This window comes from Mercenaria mercenaria, chromosome 5, assembly GCF_021730395.1.
Source record: "Mercenaria mercenaria strain notata chromosome 5, MADL_Memer_1, whole genome shotgun sequence".
NCBI lineage: Eukaryota > Metazoa > Mollusca > Bivalvia > Venerida > Veneridae > Mercenaria > Mercenaria mercenaria.
Window position 1 is genome coordinate 87,828,647 of NC_069365.1, and position 17,907 is coordinate 87,846,553.

At 34.0% G+C, this 17,907-nt stretch overlaps 2 protein-coding genes and 1 long non-coding RNA gene across 3 annotated transcripts in view; 1 reads left to right on the plus strand and 2 right to left on the minus strand.

The window, feature by feature from the left end:
• The window catches only part of LOC123557860 (uncharacterized), a 96,031-nt gene extending 92,922 nt beyond the window's left edge, over window positions 1–3,109 (minus strand). Inside the window, exon 1 of the mRNA XM_053544227.1 lies at window positions 2,686–3,109. Coding sequence (XP_053400202.1) covers window positions 2,686–2,806 — 121 coding nt within the window. The 5' untranslated portion in view covers window positions 2,807–3,109. The remainder of the gene's footprint in view (window positions 1–2,685) is intronic.
• The window catches only part of LOC128557202 (uncharacterized), a 61,949-nt gene extending 51,763 nt beyond the window's left edge, over window positions 1–10,186 (plus strand). The window contains exon 3 of the long non-coding RNA XR_008371119.1: window positions 9,398–10,186. This is a non-coding gene — a long non-coding RNA (uncharacterized LOC128557202). The remainder of the gene's footprint in view (window positions 1–9,397) is intronic.
• Window positions 9,046–15,534, minus strand: LOC123557861 (uncharacterized). Its single transcript, XM_045349600.2, has 2 exons — window positions 15,159–15,534; window positions 9,046–11,491 (listed from the first exon to the last, which is right to left on the minus strand). The coding sequence occupies exons 1-2, from the start codon at window positions 15,433–15,435 to the stop codon at window positions 10,902–10,904; spliced, it is 867 nt and encodes a 288-aa protein (XP_045205535.2). The 5' UTR covers window positions 15,436–15,534; the 3' UTR covers window positions 9,046–10,901.
• Between the last annotated feature and the right edge of the window lie 2,373 nt (window positions 15,535–17,907).

A 17,907-nucleotide genomic window follows, 5' to 3' on the forward strand; every position in this document is an offset into this window, starting at 1 on the left:
AATAGAACACACAACTAAGTTATGGTGTTGAAAGAAATAGTGGTAATCTATGGTGGCTGATTTCTGCCAGTGCCCCCGCCATAACGAAAGAACGACGTTTTCCTCTTTTGGTGTTGTCTCGTTCTGTCGTTCTGGCGCCCCGCCATAACGATACAACGAAGAATGCAACGCGACAGAAAGAAAGAATGACACTTATAAACGGCGCCCTAAAAACGTCGTCTTGGCGTTCTGTCGTTCTGGCGCCCCCGCCACAACAACGGAACGAAACACGCCAAATGTGAAAATATCGTTCTGGCGTTCTGGCGCGTTCCGGTAGAGCATGCGCAGTGTTGTCATGTTTCGGCAGAGTAACTCGGAGTTACTCCCTTTTAGTGGAGACCGCCATTTGGGTTGTTCCTAATCCCCATATCGTACCCGTACCGTACATTCATATTCGGCAACTTTCGATTTTCACGGAGTGTGGCGGAAACATACGACGAAAAATTCTATTGTTGTGTGGTCTTAGCCGATTTAATCATGTTTATGATATGTATATAATTTAATGTAATTTTGAAAATTGTACCTTAAGGTTCATTATGTTTGCTGCTAATTGATGACCCAGTTTTTCGTCATATTTAAACATGTACTTCACAAAGGGAGTGGATATAACCACATGTTTTCTGATATTATTCTTTTCCATCAAAGCTAGAATGAATGCATTAAATAAAAAAAAATATTTACTTATGTTTAGAGTAAAAATACGGCTAAGATGTTTTAAGTATTTGACCGTATACATATTTAACACTAGATAAAATATTCCACCGTTTTTATCAGTATGTTTATTTTTTTCCAAATTTGAATAACGTGAGTATTATAGCTGGATATACATGTTTATGCTAAGTCGCTGTTATTTTCAACTTAAGCTTGAAACAAAACCGGGTGATATGAATGAAATGAAGTGTGAAATATGAAAGATAGGTGCCGTTTCCAAACTTGTATGGATTCCGTGAAAAAGTGTATCTATCTATTTATGAAACAGTAGAAATGGGCTTAGGCAAAATACGAAAATTATGACAACACTGCGCATGCTCTACCGGAACGCGCCATGACGCCAGAACGATATTTTCACATTTGGCGTTGTTTCGTTCCGTCGTTGTGGCGAGGGCGCCAGGACGACAGAACGCCAAGACGACATTTTATAGGGCGCTGTTTATAAGTGTCGTTCTTTCGTTCTGTCGCGTTGCATTCTTCGTTATATCGTTTTGGCGGGGGCGCCAGAACGAGGGAACGAAACAATGCCAAAAGATGAAAACGTCGTTCTTTCGTTATGGCGAGGGCGCCAGAACGACACTGGCAGAAATCAGCCACCATAGTATTCACTTCCACTACAGCCATGGACTTTGCAGTGAATAACTATTCGAATTGTTGAAAGTTGAAAAGGCTTGTCGGAAATCCCTGTCATCAGTTTGTTTTCAGTTGATGGGATGAGTTGTTTAACTCGACAGTTTAGTTAAAACTCGTGCATAATTCGAAGTCTCATCCTCTCTCCAACTTGTTTTATAAATAATCATCCCAAGTATGATGTTATGTATATGTCGTTTTCCCATGAAACAAATTATTGTTTACTTACCAAGTTTTAAGAAATTTTAATCCAGAATATTCTATTTTGTTCTGTAACAATACTGATGAACAGTGTATGACAGTTATTTTTAGAAAAGATTGTCCTTGTTTTTTTTCCAGAATGTTCTTTTTATTCTTAGTATTACTTGAATGTTCTGGAACTTTACTGATACTTTATAAAGAGAACTATGTGTGTTGTAAGATTAGAACCTAAGAACCTGGAGTATAAAACTTAGATTGTAGACATTGATCAAAACTTTCCTGTATTTCTTAATAACTAAATATTGGCAGTTCAGATATTTAATATTTTGAAGGATTATTTGAAGGATTTACTGAAATTTGTGGATTTAAAAAAGTTATCTTTGAAGAGAGGAATTATAATTTTTGGATATAATAAAGTTACTTTTGATCTGTGTGAAACATTGTGGAGTTTATTCTGATTGGATTTAAATTTGACCCGGACAGGATTTTGGACTATTTTTACATATAAGATTGGACTTTATGGCTCTGTGAATTTTTAAGGTACTTATATTTTATTAGGTTCATGAATAAAACGTTCACGGTTATTGTTAATAGTTGCTGGTTTGTCTTTCTGTTACTTTTATCTTCTGTAGCAAGAAATTGTTACCCTCTGACGTAACAATGAACTTTCAAATAGGATATAACTTGTATCCTTTTAATATGGTGCCGTTGATTAATTTTAGGACAAATCTGTCTTTTATTTATCTTTAAGATTCCTAGAATAAACCAATAGTTATGACGAATCTTCTTAAAATAATGTATGTGAAACACCTTACTCCCAAGTTCTAACTTTGTCCAAAGTAGTCTTCGTAGCGCTCTGATCTCTATAACTAAAGATTAAATAAAACAAATCTTTTCATTTAACAAAATCAGACATACCAGACTGATCCAGTTTACAGTAATCCTGTTATACCATTGCAAAATCATGCCAGTTTGCTTAATTAGCTGTTTGAAACAGTTTTGCAACATATATGCTTTTGTCATTCAAGTTTTCCTATCTTACACAAAATATAACACATTTAACTGCAGACATTTTGTTTCAAAGAAAAGAAAGTGTATTCTTACCTGTGACATGTTCTAGTCGGTCCGGATAAATGCAGCATAGAAACTTTACCAAATCTTCATATTTTTTCCCTTGGAGATTGACTTCGTTCATGTCTTTCTCTTTGAAGTCCGATTCTAACATCACACGAAACACAGGCGAGGCAACGCTCAATACGGCTTAAGATACCAGGATTTTATGTGTGCCAAGGATCAGTGTTAAATCAAATTGACCAGACTCACTCACAAATCTATCATCAACTTCGTATTGTTCCATGTTTTCCTTCGAATTTAGACTTTATAATTAATTAATTGCCACATGTAAACTTCCTTGTTTTGTGATTCAACATTTCATAAATGTATTTTGTTTGCACAATGACTTTGCTACTTGATCGAATGAAATAGAACATGTTTCAACTAAACTTCCTTATAGTTTAAATTATAAAAGCCTATATATTACTCACCATTCTGTTACACGAGTATCCGCAATCTCAAGTGGAAGTAGTTTTCTTTGCACGGGCATGTTTAATGTGCATAGGTTGTATTCTGTGGTGTAGTAGAAAAATGAACCTAAAAACTAGATCATAATTTTCCCTTTTTAGCGCATTTGCGCGTAAACCGGGGGCCAAATGGCATTATTTTACTCGTAGAATGAATTTTACGTAAAATTAGACACTTTTCATGCTGATATTCGCATGATTTTGAGGGTACCTGACTTCGGCTGACTTGCATTGCACTGCATACTATTCAAAATCCTTTTTTTTTTTTCGTTTTCTTGAAGCAAATTGTGGAAAATAGGTCTACGACGGAGTGAAAATATATAGTGTGTCAAAATTGATCTGAAGTAGCTGAATTTTATATGAAACAAAGAACAGTTTCTTTTATTGGTACACAGCCTATAGATGGCACAAGTTATTTGCCCTTGGCTGACAATTGCACAGTTTTTGCCCATAGTTGACCACAGTAAAGAAGTGGTTACGCCGAAAACAGTTCCTCTGTTTGATGGTGAATATTGATGAAGTTTTGAGTGAAAGACCTGCAATAAATGGCATAATTGACTAGAGGAGATATTAAACAGTAGGTACATGTACAATCTGACAGAATGAGAATGTCACAATATGCATAACAAGATTTTTTACAGGGACAGTTTTGCCTGTTTGCGGCCATCTAGAGAGTATTCTTCATACGCATGTAATATGGTTAAAAATGGTGGAATAATTAGCCGGTCAACCCCATGTTTATTGTGGCTGGAATTTTTCTCTTGAATAGTTCTGTTGAGTACAGGTATTTTTAGGCGGTTGGGAATGCATGCAAAATTGCAATACGGTGACCACTGGTCAGTGTCTATATAGAACATATAGTAAAAATAAGTGTGTCTTAGGCCTGATGCCTGTTCCTCATAACAAAATGTTCCTACATTGTATTTTATACCAAAATTGTTACAGTCCAATTGCATTCCCTTAGATGTTCTAGTAATTTGAATTTTTATTGTCCTGTAACCGTGTAATATGTTGAGTGTTAAAGAATAGGTTCAAATGTGCACCATTAACAAATTTAAAAAAGAAACCAAAGTGGTGTGTTGCAAGTGACCGTTTCAATGCGTTGCCCAAATGTTTTCCTATATTTGTTTGTTTTGTCATCGTTGCCTATTTGTTTTGCTTTGTGTATTTTGTGTATAGGTTATTTTATATCTATAACACACGCACGCATACACACACGAACTCACACATGCACACACAAACACACACGCATACAAACACATACACACACACTGCTGTAGGCAGCTACGTGCTTAGTTCTAACGCGACCTTTCCCATTTCCATTGTAATAATAATAATAATAATGATAATAATAACAATAATAATAATAATTACTTTATTTTCTGAAGATTACATACTAAGTGTACAAATACAAATATTATACAATTTATTTCCAGTATGGCCTTCAGTTAATATACATTCACACATACACACAATCATACTGTCAATTTATAATTAAACATTTATACAAAAATACACATCAGAATTACTTTAATTTTCTTCGACAAACACGTCTCAAATTAAAGAAGTCTTAAATAAACATAATAATAAACAATAACTATGTTTTAAAAGAATTACCATGCGTCTCAAAGATTATTCATGACATTAAGATGTACAAAAGAAAGTCTTCCATGTATAGAATTTCAGATTGATATACAGAAAACAGAATAGTCTGTCATACCATAGTATATATAAATAAATGTTTCACAGAAATTGAATAATATGTAAAAGAATAACAATTTTATAATAATGGAAACAAGTACAGTAATATTTATTCAACAAAATTCTTGTTGTTTACAAGTAATAAATTGCTGAAAACTATTGTAACAAGAGAAAATTCTTTAAATCATGCTTGAACGCAGTTATATTATTATTATGAAGTTTAATGTAAGAAGGAAGTGAATTTCATATGCAGCTTTGTAGCTAAATGTTTGTTTCAGGTTTAACAATAGAAAGATCCGTGTGTTCGGATGGGCGCAGACTGTAATTATCATTATGAACAAAATGTAGTAAATCTGAAATGTAGATAGGAAAATCTCCTGTTTTACTTTTGTACACTAATAATGAAATATGGTATTTGCACCTGTTCTCAAAAGATAAAAGTTTTGAATTTCTTAATACATCATCAAAGTCGCCAGACTTAGATTTTGTAATTATTTTTATAGCGCGTTTGCAAAGATGTAGTTTTATCAGTGTCCGATTTATGGCAAAGTCCCCATGGTTGACATAATATATGCATTGTAATACAATAGTTTCATCTCATCTGTTAAGAAAAATGCAATTCTTCTAAGTAGAGCAATTATAAACATTAGAACATTTCTTGGTATTACTCATATCTAAAGAAGTCAGTTCTAATTCAATTTCCGTGAATGGTCTGGTCTTGCGGTCTCTGATTCATTTGATTCATCCATAACAGGATTTTTTCGTGAATTGTGGCTTTATTTATAAACTACTTAGTATACACCATGTCCAAGAGTAGTAGTAAGATGTTTATGTTTTTTAAAAAGATGCCTCTAATAATATCCTTTCAGGGCCAAAAATGTATTTTCCCTATGTAAAAATCGGAATTTATGGAAAGGTTGCTTTTAATAATGTTAGCAAAGATATTCTGAAAACAATTATGAAACTATAAAGCAATAGTGCTATATACATGTACAATAAATGATCAGCAGAATTGCAAGGCTTTAAGAAAATACAGATTACGTCATTTAGCAAATTACTAGTAATATTAAAGCTGAGTTATTTCTTTAGATTCTGGAAATGTTTACTCTTTCTTGGGTGATCTTAATGGCCTTGTTGATAAATCTTCTTGGTGAAACATAATTTATTTCTGCGATTTATATACTAGCAGTGGGACATATATCACTCTTTACTTTGAAGTGTTTTAAACAAAATAAACGTAACAGCACATTTCACATTTTCAGGCGAGAACACGATTATTTAAGATTTTCGTTTCAGAATAGACAAAATCACAACTGTATAACTTAGATGACAGGACAAAGGTCCTATTACGTTTTTACTTGCAAAAACTAGAACTGTAATGTATGACAATCATAGCATGCAGAGCTTTGCGTCGTCTTCTGCAATGCCATGGAATTCTCTTCCAATCCAGCCTGAAGGATGGCGATATGCTGGCTGCTTTTAGAAGTCTGTTAAAACAACGCTTGGCTAACTAACCAGTCAGTCTCTTCACGTGGAAGTATAAAACAGTAGCTTTACCAATAATTATATCTTTAAAATTTAATGTTCCATATTTATATCCTTGAGTCTTGTTTGGCTTTTTTTAGTTTTGGTAATCCAAAAGGCAGTTGTTTTTTTTTAAATTTGTAATTGTATATATTTTTGGAATATATTCTGTAAGTGTTCGCTTTGTTTTCTGTACATCTTCTCTCTTTTAAATAGCGGAAGTATAACCTTTCACCTCAACTTCTTTCAACACTCTCAGAATTTCAAGTCTGGTTGTTTCCATGTAACCATTAATCCATTAATGTTTGTTTGAATTCCGAACTTGAAAAGAAATTCTTTATTGATTCTGTCAAATTCATAGCGCTTTAATTGCAATATTCTTTATCTGTACAAAGGCTTGATGCTGTTTCTGCTTCTATGGATTTGTCGCGTTTAAATTTAGATACAATGGCAATGTATCGTTTCTCAGTTTATAGAGTGCGGCAAGTTGAATATGCAAGTTTCACCAGATATTCCACAGTAAAGGGTAGCATCTTGTAAACTGTTTCGTCTAAAAATATAGTTTGCAAACTGATTTAATCACAGTGTTCTTATTTTTATAACAGCGGCAAGCATAAAAATAATTCGAAACCCTATAACCACTGTATTAGTTTTGTTTCGCGTTGGTATTCTTTTTCTTGGAGACGATTTTTGTTCCAGTTACTCTTTTTCATCACCGCGATAAAGAGCATCGTTTGAGATGCTTTTAAAATATGATTGTAAATAAACAGACACACTGCGTACAAGTACCTTTACAAATTTTACACATTCAATACATTATCTACGGATGAAGAATACTATTTAAATATTATCAGAGAAAAACTTAAAACAGGTACCAATAAGCTAAGAGCCTGAAGACTATGCCTTTGGTATTTTAAGGACGAAGAAGTACGTATTGGACAAATTGAAAAGAAGCGTTAAGATGCCAGATAGAAAAAAAATGTCCGCGGGGGAATATCCCCACCAGTTCTGAAAGAAGAAGAAATTGATCTCCTTCAAGAGACGATTAAACAAAATATGAAATGATATGTTTTAAAGCTTTTTGAGTGAGAACAAGAATGAAAAGAACTGGAATGGCAAAGTGTAACTCTCAGAACGAGCTTTGTTATCCCGGAACCCTGAATTTCAAAATTATATTTATGTTGTTTTAACAATGAATATACTCCTTTTTTCGTATGTAGAAAATTTAATCTTTTCAGTAGATGTATTTTCTATTTTACTTATACAGTATCCTTTAAATTAAGGAGGACACAATACATTAGTGTGTAACATATTTCCGCTTTCAATCCTCACTAAAAGCTTTTTTATTTAACCTCTCCGTGTAGTATCAATGTTAAAAATTTTCCACATATACTCAAAATTTGACATTACTATTGCATCTTATATTTCAGAAATAAAAAACGAAAACTGGTGACAAACTCGATATATATGCAGAATGTTGATTTTGATCTAAATGTAGGTTTAGTTTTTAACTTTTCGATAATTGAAGCATACCACACGAGGTTTGGCGAGTTTCTAGACAATTGATGAACTGTTGTGTTTAGCTTCTGTCTAATTATCCCACCCAATACAAATGTATAAGTATCATTAATAAAAACAGGATGTAATATTGTGGATATTACTTAAGAATTTTGAAACACTTTAGATGTTGCATTTAATTATGATATCGGTTTTATAAGCTTGTTTATTTCAGAAAAGTAGACGCATGGGTTCGGGTCCAAATATTTTCTAAGCGAGAACGGTGTGGTTGCTCAAACAGTTGCATCTATGACAACCTTCTCAAACATGACTGAAAACTTGTTCCGCAAAAAGAACAGACAGAGAAGTAGTTCTTGTTCTCTTAACAATTAAATCTATAATGAGCCGTGCCATGAGAAAACCAACATAGTGGCTTTGCGACCAGCATGGATCCAGACCAGCTTGGGCATCCGCGCAGTCTGGTCAGGATCCATGCTGTTCGCTTTCAAAGACTATAGCTATTAGAGAAACCGTAAGCGAACAGCATGGATCCTGACCAGACTGTGCGGATGCTGGTCGCAAACCCACTATGTTGGTTTTCTCATGGCAGGGCTCATATAAGATCCTTAAGCAGCATAGCACGCGACCGTGCAAAATAATAGAAGACTCGGTTTAAGAGTTAACTTTTATTTTCGAACTTAAAACTCTTAGTACTGAAGTTTTGGAGTATCATTTGGGGAAAAAATAAGTTTTGCCACCAGTAATTTGTCCACTTACTAAACCCTCTTTTTGAAAGGGAAGTTCTATGTCTAGTTTTTGCATATAACCGATTTACATAATATGAGTATTTCGTTTAGCAGAAGTTTAACATTTGCACATGTTAGGCTTATAAGTAGCAACCCGTAAATATTTCGAACTGGTATGCTAGTTGTCTTAAATCTAAAGCTACCAAATATGTTATGTTTCAAGAGCAACAGTGCCTCTATGTATTTTTTTTTATAAAATATGATATAATAATTCAAACAATAGTATCATAATGAAATTAAAATGCTAAATTTCAATACTAGTAAGCATATTTCAGGTGTAGATTTAATTCTTGTGATATAGGGCTTTTTGGAATGAATGCATTGTCCATATTCAGAGCTATCTTAAAAAACAATTGTATGCGTCAGTTATATTTTACATGAAATCACACATGTAACAAAACAAAAATATATCACACATGTAACAACACAAAAAGATATCACACATGTAACAAATCGCACATGTAACAAAACAAAAAGATATCACACATGTAACAAAACAAAAGGATATCACACATGTAACAAAACAAAAAAAAAAGATTTTTATGAGTAGCGTACAATTAAGTTCCTGCTCGTATGCCAGTTACTTGCAGTGGGCTCTAATTAAATAAAACTAACATTTCAGGTACAATTGCTCTTTTTTATTTACATCTTTGTATATAATTATTATGATCAAATTTACACTTTTTTTTCAAGATATTTTTTTTTCAGTTTCAGTATTGTACATTTCCCTCATTTGGATAAGGCAGAGCCTCGGGCAACTTCTGAGATAGAGATATACATTTCTCAATAGAATTTGCATGAGCGAGTAGACATGCTGAAGACTTCAATGAACTCCTCAAGCAGGGCTACCGTTATCATCAACTGCTTAATGTTTCACTCAATTTTCCTATTGGAATTCTCACTTGGCTTTAAAACGTAAAATCAATTTAAGGCCACTTCTGCGACAACATTTATCAAAACTAGACTTCTACAGGGATGTTATTTACAAACAACATAAGTATATTGGTCATGGCAATTTTCCAACGGTAAAAGAGGACAGAAGTTATGACAGAGGTTATTTGGAGAAACTCTACATGTTCAGTGTTCAGTCTTTTACTGTTGGACACTGCGCTTTCCTCTTTGATAGTGTTTGGTGGAGCAGGTGGAACACTCCATGATAAGCAGGTCTTTAATCCTAATGGGATTTTGTAAATGCGTATATGGATATTTTCTATTTGTATATATTTGTACGAGCATTTTCTTGGTTAACATATCGTGCCTTTAGACGCCATTGCGACTTTAGAGATTCACATAACGGGGATATTTTTAAAGATGGTTGAAGTTAAGAGTGAGAGTTAGTGCGAACCATCTTCCTCACTGTTCCTGTTTAATCTATTTTGCCACTGACTGTTCCACGGCGGTGTCCCATGGTGTTCCTTTATGTGTTTTCTCCTTGTTGTCTAATTGTTTTACTTTGTCTGTTATGTTTGGGTAAATAAAACAATATACACATACATATACACTGCTATCTGGTTGTTTTGGGGTGGCTGTGGTCCTGGAACGTGGCTCTTCCTATTGGATCTTTGTTTATTTTTAACCCTTATCCCGCTAAATTTCTATGATGAACTTGTCCATCTTTCAATTTGGACAGTATCATTAACTGTTAAAAGGGGTGCTTACCAAATGATACTGACTGAATGGCGAACAGTGCAGATCATGATCAGACTGCACGGATGTGCAGGCTGATCATGATCTACGCTGGTCGCAAAGGCAGAATCAGTCGTGTCCTGCATGATAAGGGTTAAACCGGTTTAATGTTTTGTACAGACTCTTGAATACTTATACACAAATGCAGACTGATTCTTTAAAATAATTTTCCCATTGAATTGAGATACGTTGTTAGTGTTACGTGCTCAAGATATTCTGCTCTCTATTGCAAAATTGTTATCTTTTCAATTAAAGCCACTATATCCTTTGATGAGACAGTGCGGCAATATTGTATACTTTGCTGGAATATTTTTGATGAAATGATAATGTTTAATGAGTATCTTAGAGCATCGAATCAAAAAATAAAGCATGTAAATTGTGATGTTACACTTCTTTTCCGATGCCACAACGTCGTGTGGATACATTTTATAAACTATGATATGATTATTTAGTAACATCAGTCATATCAAACAAAGTGAAAGCCAAATGCAGACTTCCAACGATAACTGATGAGTAAATATACTTCTCAATTCTGATGGTCCAGATTTAAGCGCTGTTTAACTGTCTCAGGTAGTAGTTCATATTCCTCTTTGACCTCATTGTTTACCTTCTTACCCTTCAAGCTTTTTATAATCTTTTCTAGTCGTTCTTCCTCGCCTTGAAAGAATCTGTACCAGAGTCGTAATGATCTAAAAAGTCTATTGCTATTACTACTGTGCATATATGATTGCATAGATGATTCCATTTCTTTTGCGATGATACCTGCATAATTTGAACTTTGCGATAAATTTTTCATATAATCGTCATCTGTTTTGTTTAATTCCTGTTTACGGCGAGCAAGATGGTGGATTTGTACAAGAATGTTTTCAGGGATTGGATACTCTAAGACAGCTTTTTCTAAATCTTTGAGCTTAAAATCAGATGCTGCAGAAATGCAAATTTTTCTAAGATCTTTCAGCTCATACATCTCAGCTAGTTGAATATGCCGGTTAATCTCAATCGCATCAGCCAAGTGACTTGTTTTCACGACTTCTATCAGCCGCGCATGACACCTCTTCTGTAATACATTTACTTGGTAATCAAAAGCCAGTGGCAGAATTCTGTATACAGTATCGCCTGCAATGACAACAGTAAAGAGCATTTTAGTAATTAAAACTGCGTTAAATGAGAAAATTCTTTTGATATTTTCAGAAATATACTTTCTAGTTTATGCTATAAGTCTCATATTTTATTGACAGACATATTTAAGACGAATGTATAATATCTTATTTCCATTATATTCATGATATGTTTGTTTTTTTTTTTCCCATAGAATTACACACATTTTTTAAGTGTATTGACGGACGATTCTTCACATGTCTTCGCGATATTTTACATAATCAGGTGATAAAAAATATATACAATTACATATTAATAGTATAATTTCTTGAATAATATCCATACCGAACGTGAAGTATAAGATGCTAACACGATAAAAATAAAGATTTTGTACCAGAACCTTATCGCATGGCGCAGCAATTTTGCTTTGATTTCTTTTACAGTTTAACGCGCAGAACTGGATAAAAACGGAGCTGTTATATAACAGAACTGTTTTTTGATAGCAAGTTCCGCCAGACCGTCTATCACAATGCACTTACGCATTTAAAATAATTCTGCTCCGTATAACAACTTTCCTGTGCATTTGATCCGGAACACCTTGCTGTTTCAATAACTCTTCTTCAGCCGGATAAAATGTACATTTGAAATAATACAAAAAAAAGAAGATATATATAGGCCTTGACAATTAAATATACAAAATTTCTTCGCATTTCAGGTGTCAATCAAATAACTTCACAATATTTTCACATTTATCATGGCCTTGGTTAGGAATCTCGGTATATCAATTTAGGTCAAATACCTGGGATTGATAACTCCTTTTGAAATATCTCGGTATGATAAATACTATTTATGATAATTTACTAGATTTTGTCTAGCAAACACTACTTTAGATGCAACCCGATAGTTTTATTCTGGAAATTATTAACTGTACAGTTGAGCGAAAAATATAAATCTTTAGACTGAAGCTCAAGCAGATTCGAAGCTGGTATGGGAACTATTTATTAGCTCACAAGAGCACAAGTGCTCAGGGGGAGCTATTGTGATCGCTTGAACCGTCCGGCGTCCGTCCGTCCGTCCACACTTTCCTTTAAACAACATCTCCTCCTAAACCACCAGGCCAATTTTGATGAAACTTCACAGGGATGTTCCCTGGATAGTCCTCTTTAAAAAGTGTTCAAAGAATTGAATTCCATGCAGAACCCTGGTTGCCATGGCAACCGAAAAGGAAAACTTTAAAAATATTCTTGCCCAAAACCACAGGTCCTAGTGCTTTGATATTTCAAATTATTACACAGGGGTGAAAAGAGGCCCCGTCCCGTAGGTCCCAAGTTTTACATAGACTTATATAGGATTTTTTAAAATCTTCTTGTCTGAAACTGAAAGGCCTAGGCTTTTGATATTTGGTATTTTGCATTGCCTAGTGGTCCTCCACCAAGATTATTCAAATTATGTCTCTGAGGTGAAAATACACCCGGGGGTTGGGGGCATATTTTACAAAGACTTATATAGGAAAAACTTTTAACATTTTCATGCCTGAAACTGCAAGGCCTAGGCTTTTGATATTTAGTATGTTGCATTGCCTAGTAGCCCTCTACCAAAAGTGTTCAAATTATGTCCCTGGGATGAAAGAGGCCCTGCCCTGAGGGTCCCAAGTTTTACATAGACTTGAATAGGAAAAAAACTTTAAAAATCTTCTTGTCTGAAAGCTCAAGGCCAAAGCCTTTGATATTTGGTATGTAGCATTGTCCAGTGGTCCTCTAACAAGATTGTTAAAATTATGCCTCTGGGTGAAAAGAGGACCAGCCCCCGGGGTCACATGCTATATGAGTTATATAGGAAAAAATACTTCAAAAATTATCTGAACATATTTTCTAATCTGTTTTGTTATAATTACTTGATGACCCAATGTAGGGGTCAATTGATTGTGACCTTGACCTACTGAACTACTTTCTTATTTTTTAAGATACAGCCTTGAAATTTTGATGTTTTGCACAGCGGTTCAGTGACCATAAATGTGACCTACTGGCCTACTTTCTTAATATTTTAGCATCAGTTTGACATTTGAAACATGTAGCTCATATTACTCGGGTGAGCGATCCGGGGTCATCATGACCCTCTTATTTTTATATTTATCTTGAATTGTCTCGTTTCACATTGTATAAATAACTGAGAAAAGGAGAAAAACTTTATTGTGCATTTGTAGATTTTAAGAAAGCGTTTACTTTTGCTTTTGGCATAAGTTAATTAAACATGGAATAACAGGAAAGATATTAATTGTTATCAAATCTATGTAAAACTGTGTAAAGTCAAAAGTTAAACCCGTGGATGCGCTTAGTGATGATTTCTTGTGTCATCTTATGTGTTGGATAATGGGAATGCTTATCTCCCTTTCTATTTAGTATGTATTTAAATGTTAAAGAAGAAATACTAATCTATTCTCAAAGGTGTTGCGAAGATTTTGAAATTGGTACTTTATAAGTGTGTCTTAATTCCACGCCCCAGAAATAAAAGGTCGTAAGTGAAAAACAATACTTTTAAAAAAACTGAAAAAGAAACCCACTAAATATCTTATCTTATAGACTTCTCATAAATATAGTCATATTTGTTTTTCAACATCATAGCTAAAGCTTTTTAACTCTTACAGTATCGATGGTCATGTATTTATCAAGATAATGATATTTAAGAACTTGTATATACTTAGTATACCATTTTACAGTCTCCAATAATGAAAAGTCGTATCTGCTACTTAAGACATATTTACTATATAATTGTTGTATCCAAAATCACATAATATGCAATCTTAAAAGTTTGTAAGTGGCAGATACGACCTTTTCCTTCAGTACATATTTCTCAAACTGGCCAAAAATGGGTTGTAAGTAACAGGTACGACCTTTCATTATTAACAAAATGTCATTTCTGGTTCAATAAATAATGATTTTCTGTCCAGGTTATAGCCATTTTCATGCAGTTTCCGAAAATGTATCGGCCACATAAGGTTGTAAGTAACAGTTACAACCTTATTTTTCTGGGACGTCGTGTATGTTTTAGCAGAATATTGTAACAGATAGAAACATACTATAAACATACAAACGCCAAAGTGCTAATTTTCAGTAGAAATGGGAAAGGTGTCTCTCTTGTAAAAATGCTTTACATCAACGAAACTGACTAAACGTAATGTGGACAGGCACTTTAGGCAGTTTTCCATGAAAAAGTACTTACTTGTATAAATAAATAAATATATATATATTATACTTGTATAAATTAATACATTCATAAATTTTGTATGTGAATGTCCTTTATGTAGCGGCCTAAGATATGTACATGTACTATCGTGTCAGACCAAGTTATCATAAGTTTATCGAACAATGTAAACTGCCTTAGAAAACCTACAAAGATTTTGAAAAAAGCAAACAATTTTAACTCATATGATCTATTATGGTCAAAATTGATGATGCTGTTTCTATACAGTACAGTCTATTACTGCATATCAAGTTCTACAAACGTTTACTAAGTGTTTACAATGTTTGTAAATAGAGATTACATAAACGCCTTTAGTATTTTACCTTTACCTTCCAAATTGTACATATTTAGTTTGTGCTTTTGTTGGTGGTGGTGTTGGTGTTTTTCTCTGTTTGGCGGGGTGGGGCTAGGTTTTTTTTGCAGTGGATGTCTATATTTTACTTGCCTGTGACCTGTTCAAGCTTGTCCGGATAAAAACAGCTAAGAAACTCAACAAAATCCTGATGTTTCTTCCCTGGGAGTTCAACTTCGGCTTGATCTTTCTCCTTAAACTCAGATTGAAGCATGGCACGAAACACTGGCGATGCTAAACATAGTACTACTTTCATTACTCTTATCTTATGTCCATCCACAATTAACGTCAAGTCATATTCACCACTTTCGCCAGTAAAACTATCATCAATTGTAAATTCCTCGGTTTGAATTTTTTGCTGCTCATCCATTGGACAAAGGTAGAAAAATGTATTGATTTGATGTATCAAATATTATCAATATCAAATTTGTTCAAGTTTTTAATTTAAACCAAAATTAGCAGTAGTTCATATTGAATGAAATCACATCTATTTTTATATCCAGTTGTCACATGATCGTTATCAGGTAACTGATACCACTTAATATATTGCGTAAAAAGTTAAAGACACTTCCCTCGAAATTATGGTTAAAATTAAAAATCATCAGAACATCAGATGTTTTAAAAATCAAACTTGATCTGTCAGAAGTCAACAGCCACTTTTAATCACTCACAAAAGGGACGTATTGAGTATGTGAGTTAAAAGGTTGCCAAAGAGTTTGACAAGATTACTCAGCAACTTTTCTAACTCCACACATGTTTTTTTGCCTCTTCTATTTTTAGCTCTAGAGTCCGCTTAAAAGGACCAAGTGCTCCGCCCTACCCATTTAAGGTATTAGATCACTAATAGGGAACCTCCTTTTTGAAGAGTATTCAATTCCTACCATAAACCTACTTTGACAGTAATTCTTAGGGGGTCGTAGGTTCAAGCCCTACTGGGAGCAAATTTTTTCCCCCTAATTTTCCTTTTTTCTAGTAAGTTTTTACTTCTTTCAAGACTTATTATTGTTTTCTTTTACAAAAATGGAAAAAGATGAATCTTATAAGCGATTTCTTGGTGTTCAAAGTGAATTTACTACTTAAACAGAATGGGTAGAGTTACACATCTTTAAAAATATTGAGTTACACACGGTGAAAGTTTTCTATTTTGCTTTCACTCTTAGATTATATATTGTGGAAGAAATTTAGGTAGGTTTTACGTTTGCCCTAAGGTTATTTTTAAATGGAGATAGCAAAATTCAGAACAGAAACACAGCATTCGACCTTGTTTTTTCAATGTTGAAGTATGAATTCTTTCTCATTAAATCCGTTTACTTGATGCACCATAGAAAAAATGATATTGACATTTTTATTTTGTGTTTTATAATTGTTTACCAATAGTTTGAGGTTTCTTTTATTAAAATTTATGGTAAAATGAGTTCTCTGCAAACATTTTGGATAGTGGCTATCACTTTGAAATTTGTCTGTACTTGAGCTTGAGGAGATACCATAAGTTATACAAAATTTATAAAAAACGGCACGGTAAAAGTTGTTTAAAAATTGCAAAATAGTACAAAACACGGTTACCTTTCAGAATATACCAAGCAAAGGCCATTTTGTAAACATTACTATTAGTGCTCTAATACCTTAAGACCAAAGATAAATATGAAGCGCATCACGTAAATGTGTTTCTATTTGAGCTCTAGTGGCTCCAAATCCCCATTTGAACAAAATGAAAAGATGACCCTATAATGATGCCATAGACTAATATTCAGGTTTGACGAAGATCCATTAAGAAATCATTTAAAGTTTTTTCGATTTTTAGTTCTAGTGGTCTCCTAAAAGGGGACAGGCATCCCCTATCGAAAAGACCATACAATTATGCTACAAACCATGTTTGATGAGGACTCATCCAGCGGTTCATGAAAAGAAGCCATGCGTTTCATGAGAAGAATTCGTTTAAAGGTATTTTTACTTTTAGCTCTAGCAGCTGGTCCAGGAGCCCCCATTTGAATAAAGAGGGCCTTATAATTATATTACAGACCAAGTTTGATGAACCTCCATTAAGCGCGGTTAATGAGGTCATTCAAAGTTTTTTTCTGTTTTTAGCTGTAGCTAATGTGAACAAACTTGAGAGAGGAGCGTAACAGGTTTATTATGGCTTGTATGATAATATGATGATATAACGTTGCAACCATGCAGGACCATACATACACCATTATGCTGTATCAGGCAAACAGAAAGGATATGAGCTTGCTTAACAGCATTATGTTCTACGGCCTTATTTTACTAAATTTTAAAATTAATTTTGTCAGACTTAATGACAAGTAAACTATAATTTTTGGATGTAAAATGTAGAATATATTACAGTGCTTACTAATATATTTGTAAAAACGCTTGGTTTAGCCAAAAGCGAAGAAACTGCCTTTGCCTTTCATTTTTAGCTCACCTGAGCACAAAGTGCTCGGGGTGAGCTATTGTGATCACTAACCGTCCGGTGTCCGAACGTCCTTCCACACTTTCCTTTAAACAACATCTCCTAAACCGTCAGGCCAATTTTGATGAAACTTCATAGGGATGATCCTTGGAGTGGCCCCCTTTCAAAATTGTTCAAAGGATTGAATTTCGTACAGAACTCTGGTTGCCATGACAACCGAAAGGAAAAACTTTAAAAATCTTCTTGTCCAAAACCGCAAGGCATAGGGCTTTGATATTTGTTATGTAGCATCATCTAGTGGGTCTCTACCAAGATTGTTCAAATTATCCCCCTAGGGTCAAATATGGCCCCCGCCCCGGGGATCACATGGTTTATATAGACTTATATAGGGAAAAACTTTGAAAATCTTCATGTCCAAAACCGTAAGGC